The sequence below is a fragment of the Cheilinus undulatus genome, linkage group 1 (genome assembly GCF_018320785.1).
Source record: "Cheilinus undulatus linkage group 1, ASM1832078v1, whole genome shotgun sequence".
NCBI classification, from domain to species: Eukaryota; Metazoa; Chordata; class Actinopteri; order Labriformes; family Labridae; genus Cheilinus; species Cheilinus undulatus.
In genome coordinates, this window is record NC_054865.1 from 20,360,071 (window position 1) to 20,373,999 (window position 13,929).

The 13,929-nt window shown below is 39.0% G+C and overlaps 1 protein-coding gene across 1 annotated transcript; it reads left to right on the top strand.

Moving 5' to 3' along the window:
* The first annotated feature begins 1,555 nt into the window (after positions 1 to 1,555).
* On the top strand, positions 1,556 to 10,817 carry slc7a6os (solute carrier family 7 member 6 opposite strand). Its single transcript, XM_041792209.1, has 5 exons — positions 1,556 to 1,808; positions 4,389 to 4,718; positions 5,367 to 5,570; positions 8,131 to 8,263; positions 9,641 to 10,817. The coding sequence occupies exons 1-5, from the start codon at positions 1,620 to 1,622 to the stop codon at positions 9,775 to 9,777; spliced, it is 993 nt and encodes a 330-aa protein (XP_041648143.1). The 5' UTR covers positions 1,556 to 1,619; the 3' UTR covers positions 9,778 to 10,817.
* Positions 10,818 to 13,929: the final 3,112 nt, after the last annotated feature.

Sequence of the window (13,929 nt, forward strand, 5' to 3'; positions counted from 1 at the left end):
AGTTAGGTAGGGGGCATAGAACACACTACCATGTATGGTACCATACTGCAACTAAAATTAAAAATAAGTAGCTGTCAAAATGAATGCTGCTGATTCGACTACAAGATGGTGTGTTGTAGCTGCTTGCCAGGAGGCAATGTCCATTTAATCTGCCTGCACCTCACTCTAGGTGCACTTTGCTCCCACCAAAGGCAAGTGGCCTGGGAAGCATGTCTGGAGCGCTGCACAGCGCATCCCTGAGTATCTTGATTCTCGAGACTTCCATCAATGGGCTTCAAAACCACAATTTAGAAATGGTAGGTGTTATTGTTGGGACTATGGCCATGTTTTATACAGTCTGGTCATAGACATACAAAGAGAGGCCAGCGGGGGCAGAGCCAGGTTGAGAAGAAGGTTGAGTGGAGTTAAACATGTTGGATCAAATTTATTCAAAGAATCCATTAAAGCCGCAGCAAAATCCCTGTTGTGCACTTCATGCAAGGTTTTTTTTTTTTAACGTCAGGGTTGTTTACTAAGCACTGCATTACACTGTGCTTTTATCACACACTGTGCAAATGATAGGGTTCAGCTTGGGATGATGCCACAGAGCACCATCTTTTAAACAACATGCCACTTTTGTCACCTCCCTCTAAATGCTGTCAGTCTTGCTCAGTATGGGACTGTGCTGTTATGAGAGCTGACTGAGGTGCTGTCGCCTGTGTCTCCCATGCTGAGAAACCAGCTGGGATGCTCAGATGACTCACAGCAGTCAAAAAGGAGCTGATACGAAGGACTACAGCACCTTCATCTGGTACAAACAGAAACAACTGAGTTATGACATTGCAAAAAATGGTTTGCATTTGCCATACAGGGTTAACTCAGGGATGTTTTTTCATAACTCAAAGTGGATCTTAGTGATTGAGCAGATGAACTCTACTTAAGGGAGATACTGATGCAGTGCCGTACATGGTAGATGCAAAATGTTTATATATGTAAAAATAAATGATAGACAGTCACAGAATAATGGTGAAGAGAAATGTCAATCGTGTTGGATTTTGAATTTAGTCTCTGCTAGTAAAGGATTCTTGGATCAGATTAGTCAGACCTTTCCTGCCCAAACCCCTGAAGTATACGCAGTGATAACTGGTTGTAGAACTAGGCTATTGTTTGTAGACACCATATAGGAATGTAGTGCAAGTGCTAACGGTAGGCTATAACAGACAGTGGAGAACAGACTGTCCAGAGAGAAGTTAGGCATGAAGAGTCATCTACAAAGGCAAGATGAAGCTCTTAGCTTTCCTAGCAATGGTGATAAACCGCGCTGGTGAAACTGAAAGAAAACCAGAAGGTACTAAAATTATTGTTGATGCTATGCAACGGAAATTGTTATTAATACAATTAGTTTTATCCCTTCCTTTATTTTTATTCAATTTTCACAGAGTCAAAACAGGTCAGGAGATTGTAGGGTTGTTTGAAGCCACTGGTAGGCGGTATTGTAATATTTTGGATGCCAACCGCCTCTAGTTACCATCGAAGAAGACGACGTTCGCTGTATCCGGAAATAAATGCGGAGTGAGCCCTCTGTCATTTTTCTCCTCCCCCTGCCAGACAGACCAGACAAACTCAGACAGAGGGATAACATGGATCCAAACACGACGATTCTTCGAGTCAAGAGGAAAAGGGGAACTGACCCCGCCGATGCCTTGCTGCTGGCGTGTAAGCGTATCCGTCCAGAGTCATCCCAGAGCCCAGGGGAGACTGTACCGGAGCCAAAAGAGGCCGAAATAGAAAACTCAGTCTTCAAACTCGTGGCGACCGTAGCGACACAGGTGAGAGGCCTGCGGCAACAGAGCGGCTAACTGGCCGAGAAGAGCAGGCTAACGGCTACGCATGTGGCTGGGGAAAAATATACGTTATTTGACTCCACGATACACATATAATGATTATAACCACCCGATAACAACTTGAATTTGACATTTTAGATAATTTGAACGATATTCATTACCTATCATGCTAGTTGCTTTTAGCTTAGCATTCAGGCTAGGCTACGATGTTGGCAAACATTAGCATTAGCATACGTTAGCTTTTATATTGACTATAGAGAGTCAGTGACGTGTGTGTAGGCCTCAGGAACTGGCACTGCTTCCCTCTAAAATTGTTCTTAAATTTAGAAGCATAATGTGTTTTACTACATAGTATAAAACGCGTAAATGAACATAAAAGTACAGTGTATTCTCCCCATATCACGGAAGCTAATTAGGTTAACCCGTAGTCATGATTTAGTTGACCGTAACCAGGATACGAGCCAATGACGTTATGTTTTTGTTTTGATTTAGCCGAGCCATTTTATTTGTTGTTATTCACTCTGTACCATGTTAGTAACAGGCAGTTAATGGTACCGAATAATGGAGACATTTTGGGTAAGTTGGTGTATGTCATCGATGCATTTAAGATGCGTGTTTATTTCATTATGAGGTGCATCTCAGTATTAGCATATCTATACATACACTGCCAAAGTCTTGGCTAATGGTAATACACACTGGAAGATAATGATAATTTATGAAGCTAAGAATTCTGACTAAGCGCTATGCACATTTTCACTGCTGATTGGAGAAGTGGTGTAATTTCCATACCTTTACTCTATTTTGATGAAGCCAGATGTAACTTAAAGCCCCTGTAAAGTGATAAAGAAAATCTTTATTTTAGGAGTGATGTATGACTGGCCACTGTGTTAAGAACCACCAGACCAAATTTCCATCAAATAAAACATCCCTAAGTTTATAAATTAAAGTTTCAGAGTGAGGCAGTAAAATCAGCTCTTGGATGGCGTGGATGTGTCAATTAAATGAGCTGAAGCCACGCCCACTCAAGAAATATGATCCTCTCAAATTAGAAAAGAAAATGCTTGTGATCGGGGCAGTTGCCTGGCAGTGTGCCAGAGCAGAGAGACAAAAGTTGTCAATTAAAATTACTGTTTTCTGGTACAAATCTCTCTGTTATGATGCTTTTAATAACCTGTAGGCCACTGAGGCTGATAGATTTGGGAAATTTACCACACAGTGAACAAAAACGGCATTTAGCTGGCTCCTCATTTTCAGTGAAGACATTGACATCAACTAACATCAGACTGTACTCAGATGAACTGGTCAGGTATAATATATTGTTGTATTGGTGGTGGATGGGGTAATTCCCCATAAAGACCAGTGGTACTCAGATATTTGCCCTGCTGAAATAAAACCAAGCCCGGAAATAGGTGAACAACTTCTAACAGTCTAAATGAAAAAATCAGTTACACTTTCAGCTGCCCTCACATTTATTGGTCCTATTTAAGTGTTAAAAGATTAGCACTTCTGAATTTTGATGACTTCAGGAGCAACATGTTGTACACACGGGGTTTGTAACTCACCTCTGCTCAACCAAGGAGCCAAAAAAAATTGCCATTGCAAGATCCACAATCCAATAATTATGAAAAATAGATACATTTTAATTTAGAGCATGCAAGGAGCTTGCTTTTAACTTCCATTTCCATCTCTTGTCTTTTTTTTATTATCAATATATAAATTCATTTGGGTTTAAAAGCTGGTTTAAGATATCACTTCTAATCCCCATTGTCAACTCTGTCAGATTATGGTTTTCTTAATTTTACAAAAATGAATTCCTCTGTTTGTCTTATTCTGCTTATTTGTTAAAATTCCAGCTGATCTATATGAATTAATAAGTCAGTTATTTAGCTTAAAGTTAGTTGGATTAATAAGATTAGTTTGATGTGGTCAGTTTTAAAGAAGAAGTTAGAAAATCACGGCAATCTGAGATGAGATACTTCAGATGAGTGGATAAAAAGGGAATACAAGAAAATATTGCATTTTATTATTTTATGTTTTTACTGAATACCAGTGTTGTATAACTAAAGACTTAACAATCATCTTAAATAAAAAAGATAAAATGTAAATACATTTTAGTGTTAATGGAAGTCGTATTTTGGCAAAAAAAAAATGTTGGATTAAAAATCTGTTACACACACCTTCTACTTTAGATCTCAACCTATGTAAATATCCACTTCAAATTGTTATTTTTTAAAAAGTACAAAATCATGTTTGAAAAATGTTTTAACCTCTTTCTCAAGAAACAGAGATTTATCTGGCATGTTCTCTCTTGCACACATCCGATGGAAATATACAGACAAAAATAAAGGTTGAAAAACTAAATTTGACATCTAAAGCCTACTGTTTAAGTGTAAACATCCTGATTGATGTGACTTGCAATGGATCATTTATTAGGTCTGAAGAATTTAACTTTTTAAGGTTTCATGGGCAGTCATTTTTCCAAGAAAGACTTCAAGTGCCACAAGTTGTCACAGAAAAATCGCATGTTGGTTGATGGTTTTCTCATAAGTGTCATCTCTCCTCCAGGATGCTCCTGTTCAGACCCAGGTCCGCCAGGCTCTTCATCGACCTCGCATAGCCCACCCGCTGCGCCCCTCAACTAACAGCAAGCAGCGGATAGTTGGGGACCTTCGGAGCACAAAGTGGAGCACACGGAGAGAGGAACGCTACAGAATACTGTCAAACCTTCGCACAGGGGTGTCGAGCCAAAATGAGCAGCAAACCCCCAAGACAGATACATCTGAGGGTGCACAGGAGAGTGGAAAGGAGCATCAGAAATGTTTGGGTCTTGGTGAGATCCAGGTGGTCGATCTTGTGCATGAGGATGTAGAGGAACAGGACAAGTCCTCTGGCAAGGTGAGTGGAGCATTAGTTGTAAATGATTCTAGGAATGATACCTAAACAAGATCAAGTGAGAGTTATCTATACTTTTGCATAGGGGTTTTGCATGATGCTGGATTTCTGCAGATTTTTCCAAATGCACTAGGGATTGACAACATTGACCATTCCCATCATATCTCAATAATTTTGAGCTTAAAAGTTTTGTGCTCTTTTAAAGATGATTAAGTATAGAATAAAAACTTTGAAAATGGGGAGGAAAAATGAATTGGTGTGGAAATTTTTGCCAGGGCACATCAAAATCATGTTCTGGATATTTTCCAACAGCAGCATGTCAGATAGCTGAATTAAATCCAAAATAGTTTGGCAGACTTGTTTTTTTATTTTTCTTTCTTTTCATTTATTTTAAGTGCAAAGCTGGGTTTCATTATAGACCAACTCTGAGGATGATAATGATTTAATTAATGGTATAAGTATTAGACTTTAGGGGTTGCCCAGTCATAACAGTAAGTGTCAGTTAAATTTCTGTCCAGAAACATGCCAAGATAATGTGTAGGCTTTACTGTTGTCTTTATGCTGATTAAGAAAGAGAATTAAAAAAAAAGATGATACAAATTCTTCCTTATGAGTGAAAATATTTTATTATTTCATTCTTTTTTATCAAAGATGCTGTCAGATCCAGAAGTGATCCTGTGCAATAACACCAAGATGCTGCGGGAGAGTCTGAGCTTATCTGAAGAGAGGCTCGGAGAGGAGCATCGAGAGCAGGATGCCGACTATGTCTACGACCTTTACTACCAGGAGACCGTTACGCCAGGCTGGATCCAGGACATCCTGTCTGTCAGGGCCTACGTCGATGAGGGAGAACTGGTGTGTGTTGATGGATGGACGGACAGATGAATGAATGCTGAACTCTGAGTGAGTGAATGAAGACGTGGGTGGAGTCGAGGGTAGACCTGGGAAAACAAGGTGTCCAAAACTTGAGATATTATGTTACTAAAAGTAACCATACTGCTAGTTTACATATTGCCGAGGTTGGGCCAAAGCCTTGTATCTCCTAAATCACCACTTTTCAGGGGATGAAATAAAGCTGTTTTAAAAGATAATTGAACATTAAAAGGTCATGGTCAGCATCTTTGTGACACTTTTTCACTTTAAAATTTATTGAACCCCACTAACAGGTGCAAAGGATGACCAGTAGCACTAATTTGTGAAAAAAATTAAAATAATGAAAACTGGATTAACAAGGTTTTGGCCTGAAACCAGTGATATGCTCATTTACCACAATGACACTTAGTCGTCACTTAATCAGCTCCAATTTAGACTGGTCACTGCAATACTTGTTCCGCTTTGGATGTAGTAGTGAAAACACCTCATCAAAAACCTGTATGTAGCTTTGGATTATTACTGAAGTTTATTCAGAATAATATCCTTGAAAGGGTTATATTTCAGCATTCTTTTTGTTTTAGGGAAAAATGGCAGGAGCCTTTATAAAATGTGTCCTGCATACTTGAAATTATTCTGGATAGTGGAACAGATTGATTAACCTTTAGGATTAAGATGTTATTCATTGTTTATGGTTACTCTAAATCACATGGTACTTTGCCTTTTCTCCACTTGATCTCTCCTTGTCTGCATGTATCATGCATGTTTCAGCTGTTGTATGCAGTGTTATCTCACAGCCTGCTGTAGCTGCTGTTTGGTTAAATAAGCCAAACATACAGCACTGTGCTCAGTCTGAAAGTGAAGATTTATAGTCATGCTCCCAGCTTGTTTTGACTGACACCCATGATAAACATAATGCAGGTGGAGGCAGTGGCACACATCAGCTAAATGAATGGTCTATATTGTAGTGTTTCACGGTATACCAAAATTTCTGTATGTTTCGGTACTTTTTATTTCAAACGGTACCAGAATTTTCCAGTGTTCGGTACCATTCATTGGTCAAAGACAATAAAGTAAAATATAAAACAACAAAATATATTTTAATGTTTGTAATGTTGCTGTACATGGTTTGCAGTAACAATTAGACTATTGTTATTGTAATGATGCAGCTTTTAAGTTTCTATTTTTTCTTTAAAAGATTTAGTTAAGGGCTTCATGCCTTTATTGAGTAAGGACAGTTGATGAAATCAAAGACTAGAGAGTGAGAAGGAAAAGGCATGCATGAAAAGGGCCATAGGCCAGATTTGGACCTTTTGAGGACAATAGCCACTGTACATGAGCTTAAGGATATAACAGCTAGGCTACCGGGGCCCCAAATAATGCAACTTTATAGATTCAAGGCTGTTTTGCATAATTTTTAAAGCAATATGTCAAAGAAGAGGGAGATGTCTTTAATTTAACTTCTTGTGATGTTATTGTTGGAATTTTAAAAATGAGCACAGCCCAAGCTGTAGAATCTGACCTGACAAACCAGATAGAATGTTTCATATATCCATTGCATGGGATATATGTCACAGCCATATCAGAAACCTCCTTTACAAAGCATTTGAACAGGGCAGGACCGAAAAAAAGTTCTTGGAAGTTGATTGGATGAACTCTCTGTCACATTAATTACAGGCCAATCAGAGCTACAAGACAAAATGAATTGGTAGGTATGTGCAATTTAATAAGTACCCTGAACTCAGCAGGCAGGTGCTATTGTAGGTTACCAGCAGTGGAGCTTTGGTGGATAAAACTCTTGCCAAGACCGTTTGGGAGAAATGCAAAAACTTCTTCCCTGCCAAGAAAAGCTTTCAGTGTGGTCCTTCACTCTTGATTTGATAAAGAAATGTGACCCAATTTTAAAAAACTGCTGCTATTCTTAAGCTACATCAGAGATAATCGTTATACTGGCGACAGCCATTGAACATTTGAACATTGAGCTTTTGGTACAACTCAAACCTGCCTGTAACGTCTTGTCACAGCAGGTTGGGAGGAGAGCTAGAACATCTCTTGCGTCATGAAAAGCTTTCAGTACTTTTCTTTGCTCTTTATTTTGCTAAAAAAATGAGGTCCAGCTCTGATAAAACTTCCTGCTCTACCATAGCTACATCCGAGCTCAACGCTACACCAGTGGCAGCTATTGTTCTCTAAACTAAATGTCGCCTGTAGCTACTGCCTCATTCCCCTTCAGTGACCCTAATTAGTCAGGGCCACTTTTACACCTGGTACAGTTGTTTCAGATTGGAGACTTGCCAAGATGGCTCTGCCTGATGGCAGACATGAAAGCTGGCCAATCCAGCTGCTTTGCAGGGTTAATTTGATTTATGTGTTTAAGGTGTAAATTATGAGTAATGGCTAGCAGAGGAGTTGAAAAGTAGTAAACATCTGATCTGTTGACAAAAATCAGATCTGAAGCATGAGATTTATGGTCAGTTGCACCCTTAAACAAACAATGACTAAAAAATAAGGCTTCTATATATAAATGCTTGTGTGTTTTTCTAAGGTTCCAGATGTTGTGGTTCATGAGGAAGAGGTGTATGAAGATGAAGATGACGAGAATGAGGAAGGCAACTGGAGGAATGACTATCCAGATGAAGAGAGTGGCACAGACAGTGACAGAGAGGAGCGCTATGGTGGTATGTATGGATGCAGCAGAGACTCACGCTAAAAGTGGAACTTAAGATTTTAAATTGTATACTGGATGAATAGGCTACTTGTTCAAAGCTTCAGCTGCTGGAATTCTTTTTAAAGACCATATACTTTAAAATGCAAATCAAAGTGTCAAAATGTGCTTAATAAACAGTAAAGTAGATTTTAAACACAGATGAAGACACATAATAACTCTAAAGTGAAGCAGAAAATTTAGGAATTGGTTCCAGAAGACAGAATAGATCAGAATGCAGGAAAATAAATGTTTGGAACTTTAATATTGTGGAATAAGACCTCTACATACATCTATATACATACACACACACAGACACACACATACATATAATGCGTTGGCCAACAGGATGGTGCGGAAGAAATAGAGAAAAATCAGAGAAAAGGTTGTTTTTTTCTGGTCACTAACTTGCCAATTTGTCTTAGAAATTTAATTTAAAAAATCATGATAAAATCGAGCTTGTCATCTGGCCATAAAAAAAATCATGATGTGATTTTTTTTTTTTTTTCCCCATATCACCCACCCCTGGTTTGGGCATTAAGCAGGAATGAGATTCTTCTGGATCAATCAAGAATTCCAGATTTTCAACTTAGAAATTACTCACATGAATTAGAACTTTTGAAGAGGAAACAAACCAAACCGATTTTTTCATCCTGGGTCATGTTTTTCATTTATCATTGTTGCAGTCAAACTATACAAGGCATTCAAATCATGGTATTCCAACTCCATATTAACTGAAGAGGCTACACAGTCTGAAGGAGGAACTGGGGTGGAGGTGGGTTGCAAGAGCGGCTTGCAGAAAGAGCAACAGAGAAAAGCCAGGCAAGAGCAGGTTAAATTAGGCAGTCTGATTATGATTAGCCAATAGTGTGCTCAGAGCAAATCAGCTGTCTGTTAGCTGATGAGGGCTTATGTAAGATCAGCTGATCTCAATTATGATAGTGCCCGACTGTTTTGTCTAACTGAATTAGCGCTATATGATCGTTTTTTTTTTTGTTTGTTTGTTTGTTTTTTTAAGTCAACTGACATGATAAATCATCTTCTAAATGCGTGCAAAAGTACTGGATTTTGGCTTAAATCAATGTAATGTCAAAACAAATTATGACATTAGACGACAAAAGAATGAGACATGACATACTGGTGGACTAAAACCAGAAAGAGGCTGTTCCATCTTGACTCACTGGTTCGCGCTGATTGAGTGTAGAAAGGAAAAGTCTTGGTACAGTCAGCATGAAAACTTTTTGTTTGCTGAAAATTTCAGGAAGTTTGTGTTAGCATGAAAGAGCATCAGTGGCATGTGTGTCTAGAAGACAACATCGATTGTTTCTAATGTTTGTTTTTGTGTGTACAGGTTACTGGGAGGAGGAGCACTCGTACAGTCGGAGGAGCTGGGAGCGCTACCAAAGGGAGGTGCTGCATGAGCTTAGCTGCCAGGGTGAAGAAAATGATGACGATGACGATGATGGAGATAAATATGATTCAGATTGAGCAGTTTCCCATTCCACACCTGTTCATGTATCCTCAAAACATCCCTTTCACAAGGACCACCATGCTCTGTAGACCTCTGTGTAGGGGAGGGAGTTCATCAAGAAACAAAAACCTCCGATCTTATCAAAGTAAAGCAGAATTTGGCGAAAACAAAAATTAGTGTTTTTTTTTTCCAGCTGAACCACTGAAGGAACAGGTTTAAATTTAAAAAGTTACTACAAAGCTGTTGAGTATAAACTTGGAGGCTGCAAGCCAGAGTGCAGCTTTTTTAGCCCAAAAACTGAGTCTAATCCAGTATAGTATATTAGTTCCAACTTAAAACAGTGTTGTTACATTAAACAGTTTGAAAGTAGTCACCTGGATGTATTTTAATGCCAAGCCTGCAACTACAGGTAACTGTAAGTCTTGCTAATTGAACACAAGACAAACTGCCCATGGCCAAAATATGTTGAAATTTACTTCGAACAGCAAAGTCAGATCAGCGTGAGTAGGGAAAAATAAAGTAAAATGTTGTGTAATATTCACTGAAAATGCTACTTTAAGCTTGTACACCATACTAGAGAAAATTGAATCCACACAATTAGTCTGAGTTTTAGAGTGAAATCTGCCCCCCCCCCCTTTCCCACACAGAGTGAAAGAGCTGGTGCTCTCTCCAGTTGGATCCAGAGTGTCTTTTATTTTTTAACCGTGGTGGAGTGAACTTGTGTGTGGGTGTTGTGTTCAAAGTGAATGTGTGTTAGAAATGTTGCATATTAGTGTTAAATGCCCGGTATGCTTTGTGCTGTTAGCACTTCTGTTAGTGAGACGTCTTGAGCTGCGTGTGTTTGCATTTTGTGCATGGTAGTGCGTGTAGGTATAACTGTGTGTGTTCAGGTTTTTTTGCATAATGTGAGTGTGACACATAAGTGTTGTTGTGAGTACGTGTGGTTTAGAAATTCCTCTTTGTTTCTCTTGGATGCTTGTTGAATGAAACTTTTTTGTAAATATGTAGATGTGTATAAAAAGAAGACTTTCAAATAAACTTGAAACATCTGTGTTAATTTGTCATAAATGATATCACAAACTACACAAGGAGACATGGAAAAAATAATAACCAAAATCAAGATGGAATTTAACCAAGATATTAAGACAAATGTGAGTTTTACATCACAGCTGGAGGAGGGAAAAAGACTGAAATTGGTCGTTATATTAATGGGTGTAAATGGACCAGGTCTGTTAAAATCCTGAGACAATGGATATTGTTTTTTAAGACTGACTTAAAGGAAGCCTGTATTTTGAGACTTTTAAAGCATGTTGTGATAACACTATTGTATATGTATGCTGTACAAAGAAACACTAAGTTTGTACATTTTGAGAATATTGAAACACCACTGCTGTGCAATGAATTCTGGTCAGTGATGTCGGATGCTTACATTGTTCCAATTGTATTCACCTCAGTCTGCATTACAGTAACTTAATGTCCTCGTCACTAAAACTGCAGTCATGTGCTTCTCTGTGTAACATGTAAAAGACAACAATGTTAATCTAACAAGGTCAGTGATCTTGAAGGGTCTTTTCAAGCTTTAAAAGTCACCTGAGATCAAAATATAATTCCAGCTAGCTTCAAATCCTAAAATATGACTTTAAAAAATGTTTTGCTCTACAGTAAATCTCATAACCAATGTTTTTCTCTCAACATTATTTCCCATCTAGGATTCAGGAAATATCTATTCTGAGTTTTTTAAATACCCACAACACTCTCAATCATGGCAACAGCAGAGGAATAGTTTGAAACAGTTGATTTAAAGTAAACTTTTCATTGATATCAAGAGGTTGATTTTAATTTGCACTAAAAGCTTACTTCATATGCGAAGAAAAGTACAATTGTGTCAGCCAAGGTTAATATAGTTTGGAATTTTTCATTAGTTTTTACTTTTTGTTGTCATTTTCAGGTTAGTTTTTTATTAGTTTTAACTACTGGTTTGTTAGTTTTGTTTGTTTTAGTTTTTTTATTAGTTTAAGTGTTAGTTTTTCATAATATTGGACACTTCAACCTGGACTTTCAGGGGGAGACCCAAAAAGGGTCAGAAAAAGTAAGCATATAATTCTAAAAAGTACAATCAAACAGGCTAGTCCTCATTTTTTTATTTAATCACTCGAAATTCATCTCAACTCAAGACCTAAAATTAACCATTTTAATAAGTCTTCAGACCATTTTGCACTCTCCAGGTTTGGGTGTACATGCTTGTGAGTCTACTGCTGTCAAAGTCTAAAACTAAGGAGATTTTGTCCCTTATTTTATCTTAGTTTAGTTTTGTAAGCATATAATACAGTTTTAGTCCATTCTTTGCTAAGCTTAGTTTTCCGTTTCAGTTAACTAAAATGATTTAAATTTTATTCTTAGTTATTTAGTTTTGGTCAACCATAATAACCTTGATATCAGCTTAATATTCTTCCTCTTCAAAGCTTCAGTCCTCTAATTTAAAGCTACAACAGGTAGAGTTTTCACACTAAAATGTCATTTGTTAAAACAGTGATTCTTAACTGGCCTCAGTCACCACCACCTTGTTCTCGACAAATTGTGACCCAAATTTCTTAAAAAGTTTCAATCATTACTGAGTGTTTTCAATGGAAAATGGGGTAGTTTGGACCTGTGATGGAACAGAATGGGACAAAACAAAGAGCTGTAGAAAGATCTGTCAAAAGAACAATATTGTTATTGTGCTTCGTTTTTCACATCCCACTCTGGATTGCACCGATACTGCTGAACAGAATCCATGATCCTCTGCTCCACCACCAGCAGCCTGAACAGTCAGGCTTTACACTTCAGAGGTCCATGGTAGACAGCATCATGGCACTTCAGGTCCTCACTGAGCACTTTGAGGAATTCAGTAGAGGGCTGCTTGCAGCCTGCATTGACTTCTATAAGGCGTTTGACTCGGTGAGTAAAGATGCCCTCTAGAGGACTCTGGTGCTCTGCAGGATCCCTCATCCAGCTGATGTCTGCCTTACATTCTGGTACAGAGAGTGCTGTGGAGCTGTAGCTCCATCTCTGACTTCTTCCCAGTTGATTCTGGGTTGAGGCAGGGATGCATCTTAGCCTCTACCTGTATGGACAGGATAATAGGCTGGGTAACAGGCAGTGAACTCTGGAGTGTCATTTTGCAATACCCAGTTCTCTGATCTGGGCTTTGCTGATGATGCTGTGATCCTTGTGGAGACCGTAGATGCTCTTGTGGGGGCTTTGAACTTGCTGAGTGAGGAGGCTGAAGCATAAGGAATGCACTTCTCATAAGCCAAAACAAAGATCCAGGCATTTGGGGACGCCTTGAATGCTGCCATCGAAACTGTGTCTGTGAATGGTGAGAGCATGAAAGTTGTAGAGCAGTTCACCTACCTTGGCAACGTAATCCATCAGTTTACTGACTGCAAGGCCTAGCTCAACTGAACTTGCACTCACGCACAGGGGCTATGGGTTTGTTGAGCAAGACAGAGGCATTCCCGGTATCTGAGCATGCAGACAGTCTTAGGATACTCTTGGGAGGCCTAGTGACTGAGACAGTGACTGATGGCCAGAGGTGCCGACTGGACTCCTTTGTGACAACTTCTCTTCGGTACATTTTGGGTATCGTTGGCAAGATTGTGTGTCTAAATGCTGATGTGTTCAAGAGAGCAACGACGGGAAGGTCAGCTGCTTGATATAGGAACAGGGGTGACCATGTGTGTCATGGAGGTGTCAGCAGGGAGGATACCCTGTGAGATGAGGCAAGGGCCTGGCGCAAGCCTGGACGATGGCCATCAGAAGGCCAGGACCCAGGCCGACGTGGTGAAATGCCAAACTGGCACATTGTTAGTTTCAAAGCATAATTGCCAAAGTCATTTTTTGGCCAAATTGTGTGAGCTGCCTAATTCTACTCTCCTAACTCTGCTGATTCATTGTGCCTTAGTGCCTGAGTGCTTGTTACAGTCCATAATCACTAGACACCCAAGTCATCTATTAATTTTTATCTGTAAAGTAGCTGACAGCATTAACCAAGAAGGTCACAGCTTTTCTCCCTTCTTATTTGAAGTTCAAGTATAACACCAAAACGTTGGTTTACTGTTTAGTAAATCATTACATTGAGTTCTTTGTTGAAAATAAGGAATAAGCCATGAAAATGAACTGAGCTGAGC

Coding starts and splice junctions, on each gene's coding strand:
- slc7a6os (XM_041792209.1), top strand. CDS start 1,620: ATGGATCCAAACACGACGATTCTTCGAGTCAAGAGGAAAAGGGGAACT. Junction 1,809..4,388: donor TGGCGACCGTAGCGACACAG/GTGAGAGGCCTG, acceptor TCTCTCCTCCAG/GATGCTCCTGTTCAGACCCA. Junction 8,264..9,640: donor CAGAGAGGAGCGCTATGGTG/GTATGTATGGAT, acceptor TTGTGTGTACAG/GTTACTGGGAGGAGGAGCAC.